The sequence below is a fragment of the Arvicanthis niloticus genome, chromosome X (assembly GCF_011762505.2).
Source record: "Arvicanthis niloticus isolate mArvNil1 chromosome X, mArvNil1.pat.X, whole genome shotgun sequence".
Taxonomy (NCBI): Eukaryota; Metazoa; Chordata; class Mammalia; order Rodentia; family Muridae; genus Arvicanthis; species Arvicanthis niloticus.
The window spans coordinates 99636610-99661293 of record NC_047679.1 but is presented as its reverse complement, the minus strand read 5'-3'; the positions used below and the strand labels follow the sequence as shown (position 1 = coordinate 99661293).

The window sequence follows — 24684 nt, the reverse complement described above, 5'->3', positions numbered from 1 at the left end:
TATGGCAAAAGAGAGATGTACACTCATACCTGTAATGAGTATAGATGCAAAACTCTAAAAACCATAACAAATCGAATGCAACAACATATTAAAAAGATCATTTATCCTGACCAAGTAGTCTTTATACCAGGGATACAAGCTGGGGACTTAATGCCAAGCTTTGAGATTGAGCACAGGTAAAGCAAAACTCCAGCTGATTAGGAGTTGTTAAGTTGGAGTTCTCAGCAGCGCTCTACAGGTAGACTTGGATCTGCTTGACAGCTCCATTCCTGTCTATGGAGAAAAGAATGGTGGCAAAGCACTACTTTCCTCATACAAGGTCTTTCTGAAATGAATCTTTGCCAATACTTAGTCACTGTCAGCCACCACAAGCTTTAGCATAGTGTTTGGGCTTGCTAAGGCAGCTAGGTCTCTGGCAGCTAGGTCTTAGCATAGTGTTTGGGCTTGCTAAGGCAGCTAGGTCTCTGGCAGCTAGGTCTCTGGCGCATGAAAGATAGCCTTTTGTGTACAGCTTGAAAGCTGTTGCTGATGCACGCCGGCTTGGTATTGCTCTTAGGAGTTTTCTCTTTAGTCTAATAGCATGTCCCTGCCTGTAGATGACACTGGCTTGCTTGGATAGCGTTAAAGGGTGCACAGTGATCTTAACAGGAAACAGTTTCCCTTTGGTAATTATTAGACAGGCAAGACAATTCTCAGAAGGCTGCCAGTTATTTATGTTGCAGGTGTGTTCGCTGGCATATTTCCCTCTCCTCCGTTAAAATATTGAAGCTTTAGGGGCTTGAGTTTAATAGGTAATGTTTCAGCAACCTTTACGTAATAGAAAGTTAGAGTTGAGTTAGATGAAAAGTCCCAAAGCATTTCTGCAGGAAAGTTTTTCCATTTACAGAAGGAGCAGGTTGAGAATTTAGGAAGTGATTGTGGGTCCGTGAGAAAGGTTCATCAACCTTTTTACTCAGTTCAACTTTAACAAGAAATAAAGTTATGAATTCTGCATTTGTAAAGATTGACTTATCTTATGGATCTAGGCTGTAACAGCCCTTGGACATGTTGCTTCTCTGGTATCGTGATTCATGTGTTTAGAAAAAGTAAACCTTATCACATCAGAATCAAGTCATTTGGCAAGATCTCCGTGTGTCCTAGGTCATATAGTTGGCAACAGAATTTTGAGTAAGAACGTGAGCCATCTGATTAATCATCATTGCAGAGAAAGTATCACTGACTGGGTTAAGAGAAGCAGGACTTTAATACACCTTCCAAACTTGCCCCTACCTTAGTTACTTCAAATACTAAAGAAAGCATTGGATGGAGCGCAGTGGAGTACTTGCCAAATGTATGGAGCCCTGGCTTTGATTCGCAGCACTGCAAAACCAAATAAGAACAGCAACAAGACAACTGGAATGTCTAAAACTGAACTACCAAGGCATGAGTGAATGAATGTAGGGATCAGACGTCACTAAGTTTCTGCCATCCCCTAAGTATAAAGGATCTACTAACCATTTCCAGAAGAGAAAATGCTACCTTTATTACTAGTGGCCTGTTAAAAACTACAAAGAAATATACTCACCAAGATAACCATCTACTTAAACATACATGTTTTATTTTAGAGCTGGTTGAACGTCAGCCATGGCTAGAATTTACTTTTATCTTATATTGTACATTTTTTTTTATTTAGGAGCCATTCAGTCCAATGCATTGAAACTTAATTTGACAGACTCAAACGGTACTTGCCTTTATGCAGAATGGGAGATGAATTTCACAATAACCTATGAAGTTACAAACCAAACCAATGTAAGTAAACATAGCTGCCTTCTTTTTTTAGGTTTATTTGCTTTTTATATGTATATTGTGTTTTGCCTGAATGGGTGTCTGTGCACCATATTCATACACTGCCCTGAGAGGTCAGTAGAGGGCATTGAATCCTGTGGAACTGAAATTACAGATGAGAGTGAGCTGCCATGTTGGTACTGGGAATCCTCTGAAGAGCAGCTGATGCTGTTAACCAGGGAGCAGTTTTTCTAGTCCACTTGAGTAAACAGATTTTTTTGTTTGGGTGGTGATGGTACTAGGATTTGAATCCAGGGTCTAGTAGGTGCTAGGTAAACACTGTACTATTTCCAGTCCCATATATGTCTTGAGTTTTCTATCAGGGATTTATTTACTTTTAGCCTTTTTTTGTTTGTCATCCACTACCTAAGACAGTGTCTCTGTGTAGCCCTTGCTGTCCTGGAACTCAGATTCACGTGGCTCTGCCTCCTAAGTGCTGAGATTAAAGGTATGTGCTACCATGTCCAGCTTTACATTTAGACGGTTTTTAACCCTTTAGTTTTTTACCTTTTTCAAAAAAGATTTATTATGTATTCAGCATTCTACCTGCATGCATGCCTGCAGGCCAGAAGACGGCATCAGATCCCATTACAGATGGTTGTGAGCCACCATGTGGTTGCCAGGAATTGAACTCAGGACCTCTGGAAGAACAGTCTGTGTTCTTAACCACTTAGCCATCTCTCCGCACCCTACTTTTTTTTTTTTTTTTACCTTTTATACTGCATACAGATAATATACTATTAATTACCCTAACACTTAAGTCCTGTGTTCTAAAAGTATTATACTCTTACACATATTCTGTTTAAGATTGAAGGGGATACTTTGAATTTATTGATTCTTTGGAGTTTTCCTTGGAGATGATTATATGCAAATGAGGAAAGACTTCATGGTATTTTAGTTGCAAGTACTTTTGTAATAATAGAATATACTAACATTCAAACTTGAATTTCTTTTTTTGTTTTTTTTTGAGACGGGGTTTCTCTGTGTAGCCCTGGCTGTCCTGGAACTCACTCTGTAGACCAGGCTGGCCTCGAACTCAGAAATCCTCCTGCCTCTGCCTCCCAAGTGCTAGGATTAAAGGCGTGTGCCACCACCGCCCGGCTCAAACTTGAATTTTTTTATCTTTAAAAATTATGTTTTAAAATTTTTTTATGTGTGTATAGGGTTTTGGGGTTTAACTATTTTTCTATGTGTGTTTGGGCACCATTTGTGTGTCTGGTGTCAGAGGAGGGCAGAAGAGAGCATAGCCTCCCCTGGAACTAGAATTACAGACAATTCTGAGTCCACAATGTGTGTTCTATAAATCCAGCCCAGGTCCTCCAGATGAGTAAGCAATGCTCTTAACCACTAAGCCATCTGTCAAGCTCCCAACTTCTAAGAAAAGTTTGCTGTATCTCTCTACCTTTTTGTTGGTTTCTTTGGTCTTTCTGCCTTATTTTCATTTTGTTAAAGTCCTATGTATAACATGACTTAAAAAAAGACTACAAGGTCTCTTCTTTAGACGTACATGAGCTTGCCCAGACAACTGGTATGTAGCTAAAGAATCTGAGATTGGCTTTCATAGCACACCAAGCAAAGGGACTCTTGGCTGAGGGGAAAGTGGGATTTAGCTAAAAGTGGTACACCCAACTGGGTACTCCATGGGTGGGCTTAATGATGTCTGTTTTTTCTCCCCCACTCCTAAACTTTTTTTTTTTTTATCTTTTAGAGAACTATAACCATTGCAGTACCTGACAAAGTGACACACAATGGAAGCAGCTGTGGCAATGACCAGAATGGCGCCAAAATAATGATACAGTTTGGATCCACTCTCCTTTGGGGTCTGAATTTTACCAAGGAATCATCTCATTATTCTATTCACAACATCACGCTTTCCTACAATACTAGTGATAGCACAACATTTCCTGGCGCTGTAGATAAAGGTAACCTTACAATTGGATTTGTTTTATATTCTCTTGCTTTTATTAGTAACAAAAAGTATCAACAACTAAAATAAAATAATGATTATTATGCCTATCCATCTTCCTAATAAGAGTGAAAAGTCAAGTCCTCTTACTCATTTCAGCCCTGAGTCCATGCATAGACTAGTGTTGGACACAAGGTGATATTGACTGTCATTTCTGGAGTGTTTTACTCTATGCCATAGATTATCCTGATTGTCATATGCAGTATTTTACGGAGCATACCATTTATAGCAACCCTGGGAAGAAATAAAGGGAATGAGGCTTGTTGACTTCCCCAAAGTCTCTAAATTTAGTAAGGGAGCAAAGAGCTAGCGTTTGAAAGAAGTTTACTGAGAGTTCATACAGTTAACTATTATCTATTCAGTAGTGGGTGCTCAACAAATGTTGGATGAGTGAGAAAACTCTTTACTGATTCAAAGTGTACAAGTTCAGTAATGTAGAAAAATGCCTCACCTTCAGATCTCTTTACTATTAAGATGAACCTTTACTTGAAAAGTAAATGATGATAAAGTTAAAGTAACTAAATGTTTGCTATTTTGAGACAACTTCAGGTCAAGGACAATTTAGATGATTAGGCCAGTCTTGTCATTCTTAAACAATTATGCATTCAAATATTCTGAAAGTGTGTGTGGTGGAGAATTTAAGGATTTTTTTTTTTTTGTCAAGCCAGGCTGACCTGAAATCTGTACTCCTTCTATCAGCACCCTTGAGGATTGAAATCCTTGGTGTTTGTATACCACCATGCTCTGTTTGTGATGCTGATTTTATTAGGAATGTAATTCTCTTTCCAGTGATGTTAGATTAGCAGGGTATCTGGTGTCGTTTGCTCTCTTATGCATACCACAGTGCCATTCTGACTACAGAAGCACTGGCAGGTCAACATCAGGTTAATATCACCTTTGGACTTGTGGATGGAAAAATCATACTTTAAAGCCATGGATCTCTTGAGTTCAAGGCTATCCTGGTCTACTCAGAAATCAAACCCAAGTTTTAATTCTACTAATCTCTTATTTTGAGAGAAGAACCGAGGCAAGAGGTTATTGGCTATTTTTCGATGTTTATCTCTGGTTGGGGTATCTCTGGTTGCATTATCTTTAGTTACTAGGATAAGATTTGTTCTTGACTTTCAAGTTTAGAAATCACTGAGGGAGACAAAGCTTAATTGTGTTCCCAAGTGATATGAAGAACATGGAGCTCACTCTGAATTTTTTTGTTTGTATTTTCTGTTTAAGTGGGTGGACAGTTTATAAATCTTTTGTGACCCTGTGAGGAAAGCTCTATACCTTCTTAACAAAAAAAGCACACAGTAAATTCAGAATGCAATGTGAATTCTATAGTTAAATCTGTGGATCCTTGGGCTGAGTGCCTGCTTTCTGAGTATTCTCACCAGGGGTCCTGATGAGGAGCAGCATGAGAAAAGAAGAGGCATTGGGAACAGACTGAGAGGTCAGTTTATGATGGAGTGGTAAAGGTGCTTGGTCCTAAGCTGCAGGCTAATGGTAGAATGTTAAGTGGAAGAATTGGAGCACAATGCTTCCACCAGGGGGAGCCAGAGGATGCACAACAGTCATTGGAGGGTTGCCTGATTAAAATCCAGGCTGTCTATGTAGCAGGAGGCAAAGCCACTTGGCTCAGTGCAGTGGGCCTCATTATAGGGGCCTGGGAAGCCAAGAAAGGGCTTTTAGCATGGTGAAGGTAGGCACTAGGGAAACTGTGGTAGGTTTTTCTAAGCCAGAAAGTGATATAAGGAAAGCAGAGAGAACGGTTTATAGAGAATATACTGCTGGATTAATTTGGAAGTGAGGAGACTATAAGCAGAGAAGCCAGCTTCAGAGTCTGTTATAATAATCAGGGGATTGATGTAACTCATCCCTTAACCACGTGGGCAACTGTTAAAGGAAGATGGCTTTACAGACATGTTAGATAAAATCACTAACATGCTAACTCCCTTCCTTGTCTTTATTTTAAACAAGTGGTTGACTTTTTCTGTGACTGTCTTCTGTATAATAAAGTATTTATCAAAACTTTGGAATTTAAAATGCTTTTCCTTATTTGCACTTTAGAGAATTGCCTTTGAAATAATTTAGTATTTTGAAATGCTACTTTTGTGTTTTGTTTTGCTTTGTTTGTTTTTTGAGACAAGGTTTCTTTGTTTAGCCTTTGCTTTCCTGGAACTCAGTCTAGACTACACTGGCCTTCAACTCACAGAAATAGTCCTGTTTCTGCCTTCTGAGTGCTGAGATTAAAGGCGTGTGCTACCACTGCCCTACTCTGAAATACTAATTTTTAGGCATTTAATCAATTGTAATAACTTTGAAGCTGCTACTTAAAAATGTTTTTATGATTAAAATATATACTTAAAAAAGCCAGAGAAAATGATATAGCAGACCCATTAGAGACTTATTACCCAGATTTTTTTTTGAATTGTGGAGTCTCATTGTATAGCCATGGCTAGCCTGGAATTCCCTATGTAGACCAGATTGGTTTCCAATTTACAGATATCTGCTGGCCTCTGTCTCCTGGGTGCTGGGATTAAAAGAATATGCCTAGGCTAATAAATGTAATATTTTAAATGGCTGCTTCATTATTTAAAGAAATAAAACTTTACTGATAGATTTGAGATACTCCTTGGCTCCATTTTCCTTCCTGCCTGATAGAGGCAACCAGCCTTATAATTACTTCAGGGTGTAATATTCCTGTATGTGTTAATAGGTAATAGTTTTACCTTTTATATAGTTTTATAGTATAATCCTAATATGTTTAGGAACTGTTTTTTTTTCCTATCATCATTTTTGTTTGTTGGTTTTGGTTTTGAAACAGCTCACCAAGTAGCTCTGGTTTGCCTGGAACTCAACTATGTAGTCTAGGGCTGGCCTCAAACTCACAGAGATCCATCTGACTCTTGCTTCCTGAGTATTGGAATTAAAGGCCTGCACCACCACAACCCCTGGCTTCCGCTCATTGTTTTTTGAGGTCTATCTTTATAGAGCGAGTTCACATCGGTTCCTTTTTTTTTTTTTTTTTTTTTCGAGACAGGGTTTCTCTGTGTAGTCCTGGCTGTCCTGGAACTCACTCTGTAGACCAGGCTGGCCTCGAACTCAGAAATCCGCCTGCCTCTGCCTCCCAAGTGCTGGTATTAAAGGCGTGCGCCACCACCGCCCGGCCACATCGGTTCCTTTATGATAACTAGGAGACAATTTTAGGAAAACATTCAAATTTAAAAATCTTCCAAACCCCATCTGTCCATTAGGGGGTGCCAAGACAGCACTAAGGGGTCACCTTGTTACATGATGGAGACCCATAGAAGGCCTGTGTGTTAAGGATCATGAATACATTCTTTTCTGCTTCTCCAAGAGACCGAGCTACTTAGATCTGTATGATTTCAGTATTTTGCAGTTTCACTATGGTCATTCCAGTAAAACTTCTGTTCACAGTGGCATAACATTTTATCTGAAGATTTCCTGAAATGGAATCATGTGCTTTATATTTTATTTATTACATTTTTATTTTATTTTGTTTTATTTTTGAGATAGTTTCTCTGTGTAACAGCCGTGGCTTTCCTGGAATTCACTTTGTAGACCAAGTTGGCCTCAAACTCACCAAAATCCTCCTGCCAAAATGCTGGGATTCAAGGCATGTGTCACCAATGTCAGACTTTGTCACCAGGCCTAAGTACCAAGTCACTTCTCTGAATCACCTCACTAGCCCCAGAAAGAGGAAGGCTCTATCATTTCTAATGTAGGCCAGATGGGCCTCTAGCTAGCTGAAGCCAAGAATGAGCTTGAAGTCCCAGTCCTCTAGCCTTTCTACCTCTGGAGCAGCAGGCATTTCAGTGCTGGCCTCTGTGATACCACCACCTTATTTGATGGGGTGCTGAGTATTGAACCTGGGGGCCTCTGCTATGCTTGTAGGCCAGTATTCTACCCACTGTGCTACTTTCTCAGCACTCTGTCTTTTACAGTCACTAAGTCCTATCTATTGACTGTAGAAAGGTGTTTTGAACTTAACCTTGGTTTTCTTCCTCCTGCTTTTTACTGTATCTTGCTTTTCACCTAAGCAGCCCATTGGCTTTCTGTTTCCCCTGTTAATTAAAAGTTAGGGTCAGAGTTTTTCTCTGCCTATGGCTACATATTTGTTAACATTCTTTAGAATACATTAGGCCTTATTTTCTCTCTTAAGGTCCACTCCTAAGATTGGTACCTGCTGGGAAAGGAGATCATTTTTCTCCAGCAAAAATGGACTGCCTTGTGGGTTTTTGTTGTTGTTTTGTGTGTGTACACCTTTTGACACTTTTTGTCTTACTGTTCTTTATGTTTCAACTTTCATTGGCTGTGCTCTTGGTTATTTTGAGAGTGAGGGTGTAGGGAGAGGAAGGAACATGAAGTTGGGTGAGTAAGGAGGTGGGAGGGTCAGAGAGGGGTTGGGGGAGGGAGAGCATGATGACTGTGTGTAGGAGTATTTGCTGTCAAGTCTGACAATCCGAGTTGGTTGTCTGGAACCTGTGAAGAAGGAGAGAACTTGCAGTTTATCCTCTGACCACCCCACATGTGTACTCTTCATAACCAGCTTGCATGAGTGTCCATGCACTCAAATCAGTAACAGATATAGTGAAGAACAGAAGCTCCATCATCAACCAAGCTCATACTGTCCTTAGATGTGAGAAGTTTCAGAGTAACACTGCCTATATATACCTTTTTTAAAAAAAATAATGATTCTTTATTGTTTTGACTTTTATTTTATGTGTATTGGTGTTTTGCCTGCACGAATGTCTGTGTATCATGTGTGTGCCTATTGCCCATAGAGGCCAGAAGAGGTGTCACATCCCCATGGGATTGGAGTTACAGGTATTTGTGAGCCACCAAGCCACCAAATGGGTACTAGGAATTGAATTTGCTTGCTCTGGTATAGCTGCCAGCACACTTAACCACGAATCCATCCCTCCAGTCTTACCCTTTTCTGCTTTCTTTCATAACCCTCATTCCTTACCTTCCCTACAGTCTACAGTTTCAGTCACAGTGAATTTGTCATTTCTGTCAATGCTCCACAGTTTATCACCTTTGATATTGCAAGACCTAGAAGAAAAGAGAACCTGTATTTGTGTTAATATAAATATATTAGCAGTTTCTCATGTCTTCCTGGAAGTGCCATTGTTAATTAACCATGTTTTATAGGAGTTCATACTGTTACTCTTCCTGAGAAATTTGAAGTTCCATTGGATGTCATCTTTAAGTGCAATAGTGTTTTACCTTTCAACCAGAATCCTGTTGTTCAGCGCTATTGGGGCATTCACCTCCAAGCTTTTGTCCAAAATGGTACAGTGAGTAAAAATGGTGAGTTTTTTGTTTCTTTGTTTATTTTTTGACACAGGGTTTCTCTGTGTAATGGTCCAGGCTGTCCTTTAACTCTGTAGACCAGGCTGGCCTCCAACTCCCAAAGGATCTACCTCCCTAGTGCTGACATTAAAGACACTTGCCTCCACTGCCCAACCAAAAACCGGGAGTCCTTAAAGTGTTGATTTATATATGTGGCTCTTATTTTAAGGGCAGACTATATCACGTAGCATTCATTGAGATCATCATCTGAGAACATTCCTTAAGGTGCAGAGTATTTTTGAACTGATTTTTCTTTCCTTTTTTCTTCCTTTTTCTTTCTTTTTTTTCTCTCTCTCTCTCTCTCTCTCTCTTTTTTTTTTTTTTTGCAAGGCAGGATTTCTCTGTGTAGTCCTGGCCATCCTGGAACTCACTCTATAGATCAGGCTGGCCTCGAACTCACAGAGATCCACCTGCCTCCTGGGATCAAAGGTGTGCGCTGTAAGCATAGGCTTACAGTGATAACCATTGTTACTGATTTCAGTTGAAAGCTTAGGATATACATGGAATCGTCTTGTTTGTAGTTATGTATTGTGTGTGTGTGTGTGTGAAAGAGAGAGACAGAGAGAGAGATTGAGAGAGGTTGAGAGAATGAGTGTATGCAGTAGAGGCCCACAGTGAACCATTTAATGGAAGTGTAGTAATTTCACATTCATTACTAGAAAAGTACTAATACTTCCTAAGAAGGAATTTAAATACCAGTAACCCACTATAGGAGTGATAGAAATAAAAGATTCCTTTGTGTTTACACCTTTCAACCATTTCCAGGCTAAGCAGTATCCTTCACAGTGGTTGTTAATGTTTGAAAGCAAAAGATACTTTAGCTTGTGGGGAGCATTGTTTTTAGACTTGTCTCTGAATTTCTCATCAGAGACAGGTGAAATTCTTTGAAATAAAGGCCTTTGTGGGCCTGAGAAAGAAGAGTATGTGGCCACACCTGAGTAGCTATAACTTTTGATACATTCTGAGTTTGTCTACTCTGGTCACAACTCCTAAGAGATTATTTGTCTATGAAATACTAGTTTAGAAACCCTGCTTTATCCACTTTAAAAATATACCACCAAGGTCTTTTTTTGCTCTACTTAACCCTCTTGGACTGTGAGAACCTGACTGGGAGAAGTAGTTTGTTGTTCCCTGGCAAGACCACCTTAGCTTATTTTGTCCTTTGTTTTAGAACAAGTGTGTAAGGAAGACCAAACTGTAACCACTATGGCACCCGTCATTCATACCACCGTGCCATCGACTACGACCACACTCACTCCAACTTCAGTACCCATCCCACCTCCAACGGTTGGAAACTACACCATTACTAATGGCAACACTACCTGTCTGCTTGCTACCATGGGGCTGCAGCTCAACATCACTGAGGAGAAGGTAGGCTTTAGTGAAACTTTTTTTTAAATTGCACCTCAAGTAATATATAGTGTACCGTGCACTTCAGAACCATTGCTAGACTGATTCAAGTTTAAATGCAGAGTTGGTGTTGAGTTTTGAATAGTTTGAAAAGACTATATCCATGTATAGTTTATGTCACCATCAAGGCATCTTGACCAGCAGGAAACCTGCCAATTTATTAAAAGACTTCTTTACAGCTTAGATTCTATAGGCTTTCAGTAGCTCAGCACACATAGTTAAGTTGGAAATGGGATCAGATAAAGTTCAGGGGTAGAGCACTTGCATCACATTCACAAGGTCTGGGTACCATCCCAACACTGCCAAAAATGAAAACTCAGACCCAAGCCTTTTCAGCCTTTTATTTGAACCACACTGTAGGTTGGTGCAACCTATTCGATGAGTCAGAGCAGAGTAATGCTCAAGTACTTGTCGAGTTGCAATACCTCATTGGGACACCAGAGGGAGTGCCAGTGAACAAATCCCATTTTTCAGGATTCTGTGATTGAAACAAGCCAGATGGCTCTTGTGCTCTGGGAGGGGAAAAAAAAATGTGTTTTCATTTGGCTCATTAATGAAGAAACTTCCCTCTTGTTATTGTTGTTGTTGAAGTTGGCTGAGTCATAGTTTGAAGGCTTGCATCAAGTTCTCATGAAAGTAAGACACCAGGAATTCAAATGTCCGCACAGAAGAGGTTGTGTTGTAGATTGACATTGGTTTTGTCAGTGTACGGGGCTTTGGTGTTGACTTTTACAGTTAATCTGCACCTTTCTTCACTTTATTCTCCCGAAGGTTCCTTTCATTTTTAACATCAACCCCGCCACAACCAACTTCACCGGCAGCTGTCATCCTCAAAGTGCTCAACTTAGGCTGAACAACAGCCAAATTAAGTATCTCGACTTTATCTTTGCTGTGGTGAGTACTGACTGGTTTTTAAAGTGAAGTGCTTTCTCTGAGAAGTGCATCTGCAAGTCTGAACAGTGCTAGGTGGATGCATAGGGTGGGGTCGATAATTGGGTTACTTATCCCTGCTCATCTCTGAGTCAGCTGCACTATCTATGGGCTGGACCTCTTGTATTAATGATCGCAAAAGGTGGTCATTGTACCATTATGTGTACTTCAGTGTAGAAGCAAGAATGAACTCACATTAAAATAAAACTATTATTAGTTTTTATAGTGTTTTCTTTATTATTAAACAATTCTCATGCTAACACACCATTTAAGACATTTTATAGTTATATTCTTTTTTATAAAGATACATTTATTATGTTCGTTGGTGTTTTGCCTGTATGTATGTCTGAGTGAAGGTGCCAGATGCTATGGAACTAGAATCACAGATAGCTGTGAGTTGCCACATGGGTGCTGGGAATCGAACCCGGGTCCTTGAAGAGCAGCCAGTGCTCCCAATTGCTGAGCCATCTCTTTTGCCCCTGTTAGCATTCTTTATAGTAGTGTTTGTACTTGTAATAGCTAGCATTAATGAGAATGGTTAGCTGTCTATCTCTCTACGTCCTGCATACACAGATTAAACCAATCTTGAATTAGTATTAAGTAAAAATTAAGTTCAATGTCTGTGGTAGACATTCTTGCTTAGAATGCACAAGGACCCTGCGGGTGATCTCCAAAACCACAAAATTTGCATTTATTGTGAACATGCACAGTTTTGTTATTAAAATATAAACAATGCACTATTTCCTTTACACATTTATATTTAAGGATTATAAGTAATTTGGGGAATGACTGAAAGTATACAGGAACCACATGTAAACTGTACAGTGCACCATTTTGAAAGGGGGACTTGGACTTCCTAGATTTTGGTATCTGTAATGGGTCCTGGTACTAATCCTCCCAAGAATCTGAGGGACCAGTTCCTTTGTTATCTACAGGCTGTGTAAGTCCATATATTGACTCATTAAATTAGCATCCTTTACAGTGCTAGTATTCGGGTTTCTGTTAGTTATGCTTATATTAAGAGCTGAACTGTAACAAGTTAGGTATACCTGTTCTACTTCTTGCTAGCATCCATTAATAATTGGAGCCCTTAATTTCTAGCATCTCAGAAACAATTGCTAGTCTTAATTTTATGTGATTGGATGTATGTATACAGTAGTAGTAGCAAATGGGAACAAAGACTAGGAGATAGTTATATAGGTGAGGGGAGATGAGGAGCCACTGCTCGTCTTGAGCAGAAGTAGTATGTAATTGTGTAAAAGCCACTTTTGATTTCAATTCATATTACTATATATAGGGATGGGAATACAGTCTCAGCATCTGATGTGTAAAAAGTAGCTATGGCCAGGCAAAGTGGTACATACCTACCTAGAGTGAAGCAGAGGATCCCAAATCTAAGCCTGCCTGGGCTATGTAGTGAGCCGCTGTCTCAAAAATAACACACAACAAAAAATGTCAGGATGATATTTCAGATTTGAACCTGTTATCTCTAGTATAACTTGTTTGTCAGAGACTTGAGTAATTAGTGAATATATTAAGCAACTTTATTTTAGAAATATTGACAAAATTTTTCCCCCAGTATTCAGGTAAATCCTTTGTTACAATATATTTGTGACTACCCATTTATGACTAAAAATGTCCAAGTACCTGGAGTTTCAGTGGTCAGGTGTTTGCATGGTGAGCATGTCACTCTGGGGTTCCATCTTCAGCACTGTGAAAAACTACAAAATAAAGAAAAAAGAATTAGCCTCTTCAATGTGTCGAGGACAGGCCTGCCTTCCCTCTTCTCTCCCTCTCATTCTCTTTTCTCTTTGTCTCTCTCAATTGGGATCGAATTCAGGGCCTCACAGATGCTAAGGAAGCATGCAGCTACCTGGCTACATGCCTAGTGCCAGGCCAGATGTTAACACAAAGAGGAAGCGAGGAAGCGAAGAGCTTAGTTCTGACTGGAGGAGAGGCAAAGGTTTAATGGAAAAGATGACATTCTGAGGGCATTCAAGGGTAGGTCAGATCTGTACAAGAGGTAAGGAGAAGTGGAAAAGTAGAGGTTGTCCCTGGATAAAAGAACGTAATCAATGCCAGCTGGGAGAATAACGGCGAGCTGTGTGTTCAGCTGAGCATATGAAGGTAGTTAGTACAGAGTTAGCACATCTTGAGTGCCAGGCAGAGGCATTGGCTGAACAGAGAGAGAACATAGTAAGAGGAAACATCAAGTCCTCCATTACACTTGCTGCTGAAATTTCTCTGTCTTCATTTCATCCCACTCTCTCTACCTCAGGTCTGCTTCCAGCTGTGGTTTCTCTCATCTGGGTTGTTCAAAAGCCTGTTACCTAACCTTTCCTTTTGTCTATCTCACTTAGATTAATCTTTCCAAAGCACAACTCTTTCCATAAGTCTTCAGTGATTGTGTTTGCCAACAAGGTAACATCTAAATGACAGAAGGGCAGCTCAAGCCCTTTCCTCCACGCAGTGATCTCTGCTCTTGCAGCTTTTATTTCACTTTATGAACCTTCTTCATTCTGCAATAGCTTGTGAAGTCTATTCAGTAAGTAAGCACAGCAGTAAGCAGTCCATATGTTTGGAGCCAGACTTTGGGTTTAAATTCCAGCTCACTGATTGCTAATTGGCAGCAGTGGGGGAGGTCACTTAGCAACTCTATGCTTGAATGACTCATCCTAAACGGCATAGTAACAGCATCAGTAGTATAGGGAGGTTGGAGCCCAGGCTGGTGGCATAGCTCTATACTCCCAGCTAATTGCTTATGCTCTTGCCTTCTTGAACATATCCTTGGTCCACTTGTGTCCTAACCAAATCTCGCCCACCCCAAATTCCCCATCTCTCAGCTGGCATGAGTTGTGCATCTTCCCTCATTGGAGATAATTTCTTTCCTGTCAAATTTCCAACTTGTCACTTTTTTTTTTTTTTGGACAGGATTAACTTATTTGTATATCTCTTCTTTCAAGTCAAGGGGCATGGGGGTTACAACTCCAGGACTCATAAATGCTAAGCAAGCCCTCCACCACTGAACTGTATCTTTACTTTCTTGTGTATTTATCTATGTTCCCTGGCAGATTACAAGAACTTAGAGTGCAAGATACAAGCCCGATTCATCTTGCTAGTCCCATGGAGTATTTAGACATGTTACTTTGTGGATACTAAGCATGTAGACAATTAGAATGGGTAGTTGATCAGTTAAATGCTTAAGAAAGATAATAGGGATCCTAGGCTAGGAAGAGGGACAGTAAATGTTCCATACTACAATAGGATGGCTAGTTCAAAGTATCCTATGTTGTGTTTTTTTGTTTTTTTGTTTTTTTTTTTTTTTTTTTTTGGTTTTTCGAGACAGGGTTTCTCTGTGTAGCCCTGGCTGTCCTGGAACTCACTCTGTAGACCAGGCTGGCCTCGAACTCAGAAATCCTCCTGCCTCTGCCTCCCAAGTGCTGGGATTAAAGGCGTGTGCCACCACCGCCCGGCATATGTTGTGTTTTTTGAAGATCTAGAAAAGGGGACTTCAGAGCTTCAAACATTAACAGTACTAAGGCAAGAGCAATGCCGATTGCCCTTTATTTGATGAGTATATGGTGTATGCATGTGTCAGAATAGCACACTGAGCTGTATCAGTACATATAATGAAGTGCTGGGCGTGGTGGTACACACCTTTAATCCTAGCACTTAGGAGGCAGAGGCAGTTGGATTTCTGTGAGTTCCAGGCTAGCTTGCTCTATCTACATAGTGAGCTCCAGAACAGTTCTGGCTATGTCAGGAAAACCCTGTCTCAAAAACAGAATACATACAATTAACATATTTAGCTGGATGTGGTAGTGCAAGCCTTTGATCCAGCACTTGGGAGACAGAGGCAGGGGGATAGCTGAGTTGAGCTAGCCTGGTCTACATAATAAGTTCCAACCTATCCAAGGCCATATAGTGAGCTACTGATCAAAATAAAAGTAAAACATATGTTCATAAAAAAAATAAACTTCCCAGCACTTAGTAGGCAGAGGCATGTGAATCTCTGAGTGTGAGAAAGTTCCAGGATAGCCAGAAGGTATATAATAGAGAGACCCTGCCTCTAATAAACAGACAGACAGACAGACAGATAAAAACTTGGCAAAAATAGGTCAGTGGGTAAAGGCACTTGCTGCCAGGCCTGATGATGACTTGTGTTTTGTCCTTAGTAGCAACATGACTGAGGGAGAGAGCCATGAGTGGTCTTTGGACCTCCACACATATGAGTTTATTCATGTACACACACAAACAAAATAAGTATAATAAACATTTTAATAGATAAATATTGGCCTCAATTAAATAATACTTGCCTGTTACCTGCAATAAGCCTTGAGTCCTAGACCCAAATCACAAATCACAAAATTTAGAAAACAAAACAAAATGCAAAGGTAATAAATAGTATTAAAAGATCAGGATAATGAGCAAACAAAAGAGATAATAGTGAAAAGCAGAGAGCTGAGTGGGTTAAAAGATCACATGGTGAGCTGGCCATGGTAGCACATGCCAATAATTCATTTTTAAATTCACTTTACACCTGATCCTAGTCCCCTTCTCTCCTCTCTTCCCAGTCCTGCCCTTACAAATCCTTCCCTCTTTTACCCTCTCCCTTTCACCTCAGAAAAGGGGAACCCCCCCTTGGGTACCATCCCATCCTGGGAATCTAGTCTGAGCAGGACAGTGTACATCCTCTCCCACTGAGGCTGAACCAGCCAGTCCAGGTAGGGGAAGGGGATTCAATGGCAGGCAACAGAGTTAGAGACAACTCCTGTTCCAGTCATTCTTGGGCCCACATGAAGACCAAGCTACACATCTGCTTCAAATGTGTAGGGGTCCTAGGTCCAGTGCCTGCATGCTCTTTGGTTGGTGGTTCAGTCTCTGTGAACCGGCATGGGCCCAGTTTAGTTGACCCTGTAGGTCTTCTTGTGGTGTCTTTGACCCCTCCGGCTCACTCAATGATATTCCCACTCTTCCATAAGACTCCTGAGCTCCAACTGATGTTTGGCTGTGGGTCTCTGCATTTGTTTCTATCTGCTGCTGGATGAAGCCTCTTGGGAAACAGTTACACTAGACTCCTGTCTGCATGTATAGCAAAGTATCATTAATAGTGTCAGGGGTTGGCTCTCTCACATGGGATGAGTCTCAAGTTGGGGAAGCTATTCATTGGTCATTTTTTCAATCTCTGCTCCATCTTTATCCCTGCACATCTTATAGGCAGGACACATTTTGGGTTGAAGGTTTTGTGTGGGGATTGGCGTCCCCCTCCCTCTATTGGAAGACCTATCTGGCTGTAGGAGGTAGCTACTTCAGTCTCTATATCCCCCCTCTGGTAGGAATCTCAGCTATAGGTCACCCCTATAGACTCCCAGAAGCCTCCCCTGTCCCAGGCCTCCAACTAGTCCCAGATGCCCCCATTGATTTCCATTCTCACTCCTAACCCTCTCCTGTCGCCCTCACCTCACTCATGCTTGCTATCCCTGTTCCCTTCCTCACCCACTCTTCCACCCAGTTCCCTCTCTTCATCCACTTCCAATGACTATCTTGTTTCCCCTTCTGAGGGAGATTCATGCATCCTCCCTTGGGCTCTCCTTATTACCCAGGTTCTTTGAGTCTGTGGATTGTAGCATGGTTATCCTGTACTTTATGGCTAATATCCACTTATAAGTGACTACATGTCATCTTTGTCTTTCTGGGTCTGGGTTAGTTCACTCAGGGTGATATTCTCAAGTTCCATCCATTTGCCTGAAAATTTCACTTATCTCTCTGTTTTAGCTGAATAGAATTCAATTGTGTACATGTACCTCATTTGGGCAGAGGCAGGAGGATCTCTGTGTTCCAGGCCAGCTTGATATACAGAGCTGAGTTCCAGGACAGCCACGGTTATGCAGAGAAACCCTGTCTCATAAAAGCAAAACAAAAACAAAAACAAAAACAAAAACAAACAACAAAAAAAACCCAAAACAAACAAACAAAAAAACAACAAAAAGGTCACATTGTGATCTAGGCTAGATAATGTGGACTCAGCAGGCGACAAGAAGAATAAACAGAGGAGAGGATGAATTATCCTCTATCCAGAAATGTCTGCCTGCTGCAATCAAAGACTTTAGAAATGAAATGAATTGGAAAATAGTTTTGTGACAATTAGTGACAAGACTTAGTTGTAGTTTATGCTGCTGGCCCGGGTCTTATGGCTTGTTTCCTCATCTGTATAATGGTACTAGATTCCTATTCTGTAGATAGCAACTCTTTCTTTAGATGGTTGTGACGTGTTGTTAACTAGAAGCTCTTTTTCAAACAGAAAAATGAAAAACGATTCTATCTGAAGGAAGTGAATGTCAACATGTATTTGGCTAATGGCTCAGGTAAGCACAGCATTGGCTTGGAGGAGAAGAGTGGGTTTTATGGACGGAGAAGAGATGCTAATTAGCTTATGGCCAGATTGTATCTTATGAAATAGAAGATGCTATGTAAAAATATTTTTGATCACAACTTAAAATCGAATGTAGAACTATAGTGTTCTCTCCCTTGCAGAATTATCTTTTCAAAGTATGGTAGATATTTGTTAGGGAAGTGGTGACTGAAACCTCTATGAAAAGATTAGGGGGAAGTGAATGAGGTGGTGCATGCCTGGGATTACAGCCTTGGGAAGCCGAGACAGGAAGATCATAAGTGTGAGGCCAGCCTGGGTCACATAGTGAGCCCTAGGTCAGCCCTAGTCTATATAATGATATCTTGTCTCAGGAAACAAAAGAAACAAGTGAACTTAGTAGTGGCAACAGGTGCTTTTTTTGGAGGGGGCAGGTGGTCAGAGCCTGACTCCAAACTCTTAGGATAGCTCAGTTTTTCAAGCGTTTGCAGAACACAAAGATCTGATTTTTAAAAAGGTAGGTGTGGCAGTGTGCACTTGTGATTTCAGTGCTGGGGAGTCAGAGGCAGGTGGAGTGCAGGAGCTAGCTTGCCAGCTGGTCTAGCTTACTTGGCAAGCTTTTAAGCCAATGGAAGACCCTGTCTTCAAAACCAAGATGGACAGCATCTGAGGAACAATACTCAAGGTTGTCCTCTGGCCAACCCCCCACATGCATGCACACATCCAGGTGAATCTGCACAGGCACACACACACACACACACACACATACACATACACACCCTCCACCCACACACATGAGACACAGCTTTAATGACTGTCTCATTTTTCTTATATTGATACACTAAGAAATTACTAACCTGTCTTTTTCCTACAGCTTTCAACATTTCAAATAACAACCTTAGCTTCTGGGATGCCCCTCTGGGAAGTTCTTACATGTGCAACAAAGAGCAGGTGATTTCCGTGTCCAGAACATTTCAGATAAATACCTTTAACCTAAAGGTGCAACCTTTTAACGTGACAAAAGGAGAGTATTCTACAGGTAAGAAACAAACAGACCTTATTCATTACATTCTTCTATTACCCTATAGGTGGCTTTTCCTCTGAGTCAAAGGGATTCTGTACATAAACATAGAGAAATAAGAATTCCTCTGTTGGTTCTGATAGAAAGTTCTTACAGCCTGGAACCAACTGTGTAACTCTTCATTTGGCTCATCATTTTGCTCAAAGTCGATGCAGTTTTTGAAAACCTGAAAATAATTTGAAATATTTAGGGATCCTTTTTAAGGAAGAGGTACTTTCCCGGGTTGAGTTTGGGTGGGGATGGCACTTGGAGCAGCAGCTTTAACTATCTTATATCTGCTTTCTTGGGAGCATCTTCTTTGGGAACATTTTCATACCCTTATGAAAACAATTTGGTTTGATTTGCTTAAGACACAAGATACAGGGTAGTAGCAAAGCCTCACACCCATGAATTCATCTTGCTAGCCAGAGTGACATAGGCAGATCTGCAAGTACAATTTAGTTCAAATAAGGCTTTTTGAAGACCTCCTTTAGAAGGGCAAATAATGTCCTTTATTTGGGTTTTAATTAAATTCCCATATAGGGTTCATTATACTATATTTGTATGAATACAGAAGATGTATTTGGCATTGCAAGATTACGTTTTGCATGACAGAAAAAAAGTACAGCAAATTCCTTAAGTGACTTGTGCTTTTAAACCAATTACTTAAATTGGGGGTTTGTGGAGCAGAGCTTTGCTGAGCAGAGCTTTCCAGTAATTTCCATCCTTTTAGACAATTAATCTAGAGGCTTATAAGTAAATGGAGATGCTGTGTTTAAAGTGAATGTGCTGTGAACTATTCAGCTTCCTTTACAGTGCTACCAAATACCAACTTGGCCTTGCTTAGCCCAAAAGAGACCAGGCCCTTTACCATTCTTGTGGGTAGAAAGGTTAATCACAACTTAAAAAAAATATTCAAGACGCCATTTCCTTTGATAGAAGTGGTGATACGTGTTTATAATCATGGTACTCAGCTGATCAAGGTAGAGTCATCTGGGGTTCAGGGTCATCCTTGGCTCAATAGTTACTTCCAGGCTAACCTGGGGTATATGAGATCCTGTTTCACAAAAACAAAAAACAGAATCCAATTTCTTTCTGTGTTTGTTTGCTTATTACTTTAATTATTTTGATCTTACAGTACAATCATTTTTTGAAATCTTCATCTAGCTCCCTATATCATTATCGTAATTTGAGGTTCGATTTTGTGTTTAAAATTTAAAATCATCTGCAGTACTATTCTCAGTTCAGGTCTGTTTATCTAGTTGGCAGTGGCCCGAGATGAGCCAATGCTCTTTGCCTAATTTGAAAGTTTGGGTGCCAGAGAGATACAATGTTTAATACTGATATTGAATGCATGATCTATTTATGGAACTAGGTTCTTGGTTGTGGGTAACTATAAATATCACACCCAGGTAATACTTAAGTGTATTCAGGGAGGAAATAGAATTGCAGTCAGGTTGAAGAGTGTTGATTGGATTTTATTAGATCAGACTACTTGCTATAAATAGAAAAAAATAGCCCCTTTGGTCTGCTATTCTGAGCCAGATTGATAAAACATGTAGTAAACACACTCAAATTAGTAAGAGGTCCTAGTTTCTCAGCTCTTCCACCACTCAAGTCACATATTTTAAGCCAGGGACAGAAGCTTTTTGTGAAACAGTTTCAACAGTGATTTCTCAAGCTTTGAGGTCAAACAGTCTGTGTTGCAACTCCTGCAGTTTTAGCCTGGAAACCTCCCTAGGCAGTTCATACAGATGAGTGTGTCTGTATTCTAGTAAAACTGTAAGGATATGAAAATTGGAATTTCATATAACCCCCATGTTTCACAAAAGACTATCTTTTTTTTTCCAGTCATTTAAAATTATTCATGTTCTTTTTATCTTTTTAGCCAGGTTTGGTGTTTATACTATAGTTTGCTGACCCCTATTGTTAATGAACTCCAGAGCCAGCCTGATTGGTTGTTCAGTCCAGTAATACTCTTAATGTTTTCTATTTCCCCAGAGATGTACACCCTCCCACTTAGAGGTTAAAGTGGTTCTGTAGACATAGGCTGGGTTAGATCTCTTCATTTATGACAAAATAATTCTCCCATCTTAGAAGTATATACAACACCATGTGTGCATAACATGTGATACATTGTTTACTTAGAGCTATAAATAAATCTGTGTTATTCACACATATCTTCATATGTACTCACAAATGAAAGGGCAAATGCACTTTACAATTGTAGCTTTAACTGGTCACCACTTTCTGTACTTTATCATAAAAATATACCTGCTTTTGTTAGTTGAAATTTATTTTATAAGAGCATTTCTGACTTTTAAATCAGCATCTTTTACTTTTGGATATTTCTTTTTGATTATACTCATTATTTGTTACACACTTTTTCTCACCTACAGCCCAGGAGTGTTCGCTGGATGATGACACCATTCTAATACCAATTATAGTTGGTGCTGGTCTTTCAGGCTTGATTATTGTTATAGTGATTGCTTACCTAATTGGCAGAAGAAAGACCTATGCTGGATATCAGACTCTGTAACACTAATCCACATGTGATCTCTGTTCCAAAACAATAAAGCAAGTACAAGTTCTCGCATGCAGTACTATTGAAGGTACATTTAGTTATAGCTCTGCTCTTAGATTGGGTGGTATGTTAGATCTCAAATGAAAACAAAAGAATTCCAAATACTATCAACTACAAATGAATCATGGGATTTTGGATTTCCTGACTAAGGAGTTTAAGACTACTATAGCAAAAGGCATGTACAAAATTATCTGGACTATAGGTTCTGTTTCACTGTCTGAAATTTCTGATGACAATGCCCAATGTAGGAAAAAGAGCAGGTTTCTTCTGCCTGCATGAGGTTGACTTTGGCCATCATGATCTCCAGTGGATTTGTACTTGCTCCTTTTGCATTGCTTGTGACTTTTGTTTGCAGGTTGACTTAGCTACTTCGGCCTTGCTCTATATCTGACCATTGGAAAAAGGTATCAGTAGACTTGAGCAGAGCCCAGAAGTATAAGGGATCTTGCCAGTAAAATTCTTTCCCATGTTTTTGAATACATTTGTATTTAATGTGGCTGAAATGACAAAAACACAAAAGTTCTAAATTTTACAATAGATGTTAATCTTTTTATTTAATCTTTTAAAAAGAAAACTGGATGTTTCAATCTTTTAAATTGCAAGACACAAGGCAATTCCAACTGGGCATTTCAATCTGGTTTTAGGTGCTTTAGAGATAATTGCTAGGCAGTGCCAAATGAGGGCATTAGTGCTTTGTACCCAGAAATTGGCCTCTCCATGCAGCACTAAGATTATTGCAGATTTCTCTTGAACCTTCCAGTCTTCCTTGTTGGTGGCAATGTGCTTTGTTCTTTCCTTTTTTCCTCAAGAAGAAATGTTAATATGTCTGAGAACCTAGATAACGAAGTGCACTTACTCATAAAATTGCTTGCACCTAATCCAAAAGTCGTGGTTTTGCCTTAGTCCATTAACATGGTCTTCATTTCCAGTTTGCATTGACTGCTACAGCACTTACTAATTTGGCTTTCATGTTTAAATGGTTCTGCGATAATCAAAACTTAAATAGTTACTGTTCATTGTGGTACTTTTCTATTTAGTGCTGTACTCAGAGATGGCACCAATTGTTCATTTACTATGCACCACCTACTGCTTATATGAGAGAGCTAATTATTTCAGCCCGATACTTAACACATCATGTATTCCTTGCAGCTTCTAGGACATCTTCCATACATGTATGTGTACGTGTGTACATACTGGTATGGCCCAGCAAATATTTCTTAAGATCTGCAGCCATATATAGAAGGTTCTTGTTATTTGGGGAGGACAGATTAAATGCCTTTAATTCACAAGAAAATGAAGAGCTATCTGGGTTCCAAAATGCTGATGTTGAATACATGATATATATGCACACATATAGGCACTTGCATGTTAGCATGTTTATGTCTGTGACTGTCTTTTGAGTTATATAAGAGTAACACATTGTGTCACTTTAACTTGCTGCCCACTTAGCCTGAAAACCTTACTAGTTCAGAATCATATTCCTGACTGTTTTCTAGAGCAACAGGGAACTGCATGGCCAACTTAAAACACTTGTTATAAATGAACCAGAAATCTGATATTTAAAATACATTTTTCATTTTCACTGTGTTTTTGCATAAGTTTGTTAATCCTGAAAGAATGCATTGTGCTTTAAGAACATAGGTCTTATGTATTTGTCACAAATCAGCAAAACAGCTTTAAAAAAAGACTAATTGGAACAAGTGCGTGGCACTGGCTTAACGTTTCAAAACCATTTTACATTTAGATTATATATCAGATTCATATTAAGATACCTCCAAAGCACTGTTTTATAGAAAGATTTGACTTCAATAAATATTTTTGTATTTTACATGGGCCAGTTTATGTACTGCTATTTACACTATTATTTCCTATAGATAATACATACTATCTTTGTATTTTTTTGTATTTTTGTTTTGTTTTACTGATTTTGCTTCTTGATGGTAATACTCTTACTTGGTTTGGTATGTTTTCCACACTTTAGAATTTGTATAACAAACTGGTCCATGTAAGTACTTTCCATGTTTTCTTTTCAAATGTTTAAAGTGCTAGTTGTTGTATGATATCTCTTCTCAGATATTTGCCTGTCTGTTTGCCCAACATTGCTTCTAAATCAATAAAGATTCTTTTATTTCTTAAGGAAACTTGCTCACATTTTTTCCCACTGGTTAAAGTGAAGATTTTGTATATTACATGATGGCAGTTTAAAAAAAAAACCTTAGAAGTACTTAAGTATATAGAACTAGATTGTTTTCAATACATGTTGTCTGCGTGCTACTCTGTCTGGAAAGAACGTCCCAGTTGTAAGGTTTGAGTGGCACAAGGATGGCTGCAGAATAGGAATTACCTGAGACAGCATCTTTACCTAGTCTTTAGGTCTGGATGATTTTATTTGGAAAGTCTGTTATAAGGAGAGAGAGAGAGAGAGAGAGAGACAGAGAGAGAGACAGAGAGAGAGAGAGAGAGAGAGAGAGAGAGAGAGAGAGAGGGAGAGGGAGAGGGAGAGAGGGAGGGGGAGGGAGGGGAAGGAGAGGGGGAGAAGGGAGAGGGGGAAGGGGGAGAGGGGGAAGGGGGAGAGAGGAGAGGAGGGGGAGAGGGGGGAGAGAGAGGGGAGGAGGGAGAGAGAGGGGAGGAGGGAGAGAGAAGGGAGAGGGGGGAGAGAGAGGGGAGAGGGGGGAGAGAGAGGGGAGAGGGGGGAGAGAGAGGGAGAGGGGGAGAGAGAGGGGGGAGAGGGGGAGAGAGGAGAGAGGGGAGAGAGAAAAGAGGGGAGAGAGAGGAGAGAGGGAGGGGAGAGAGGAGAGAGGGAAGGGAGAGAGGAGAGAGAGAGAGAGCAAGCATAAACACTCTTGTGGAATCTTTAACTCATAGCTAGTGATGTAAACAGTAATCTAGGATATTTATTTTATAGTAAAACTTCAGAGCATCTTTTTGGTACACTTTTCTTAATTCTTAAATTGAGGCTAGCATTTCACATCCATAACACAGCCTGTCTCTTAGATAGCTCACACTTGCTTTTTCAATCCCCATGTAATTTCCCAATCATATTAATATGTTATGCAAGACAACGTAGCAGTTCGCCTGGCAGCTTTCCCCTGAGATACTGAGGTAAGCCATGGCATTGCAGCTCATTATCACAGCTCTCAACTCGATTGGTAGCTTCTTTGGCCAAGTTT

The 24684-nt window shown here is 40.0% G+C and overlaps 1 protein-coding gene across 4 annotated transcripts in view; it reads left to right on the top strand.

Moving 5' to 3' along the window:
* Nucleotides 1-24684, top strand: part of Lamp2 (lysosomal associated membrane protein 2) — a 57296-nt gene that overhangs the window by 21895 nt on the left and 10717 nt on the right. For 3 of the 4 annotated variants that reach the window (XM_076918146.1, XM_034484832.2, XM_034484833.2), the window contains 7 exons: nt 1673-1788; nt 3533-3746; nt 8960-9118; nt 10332-10531; nt 11342-11464; nt 17802-17865; nt 18745-18909. In XM_076918146.1, coding sequence (XP_076774261.1) covers nt 1673-1788; nt 3533-3746; nt 8960-9118; nt 10332-10531; nt 11342-11464; nt 17802-17865; nt 18745-18909 — 1041 coding nt within the window. Of the gene's footprint in view, nt 1-1672; nt 1789-3532; nt 3747-8959; nt 9119-10331; nt 10532-11341; nt 11465-17801; nt 17866-18744; nt 18910-21329; nt 23656-24684 lie in introns of those variants that run through there. The other variant, XM_034484834.2, reaches the window with a different exon arrangement.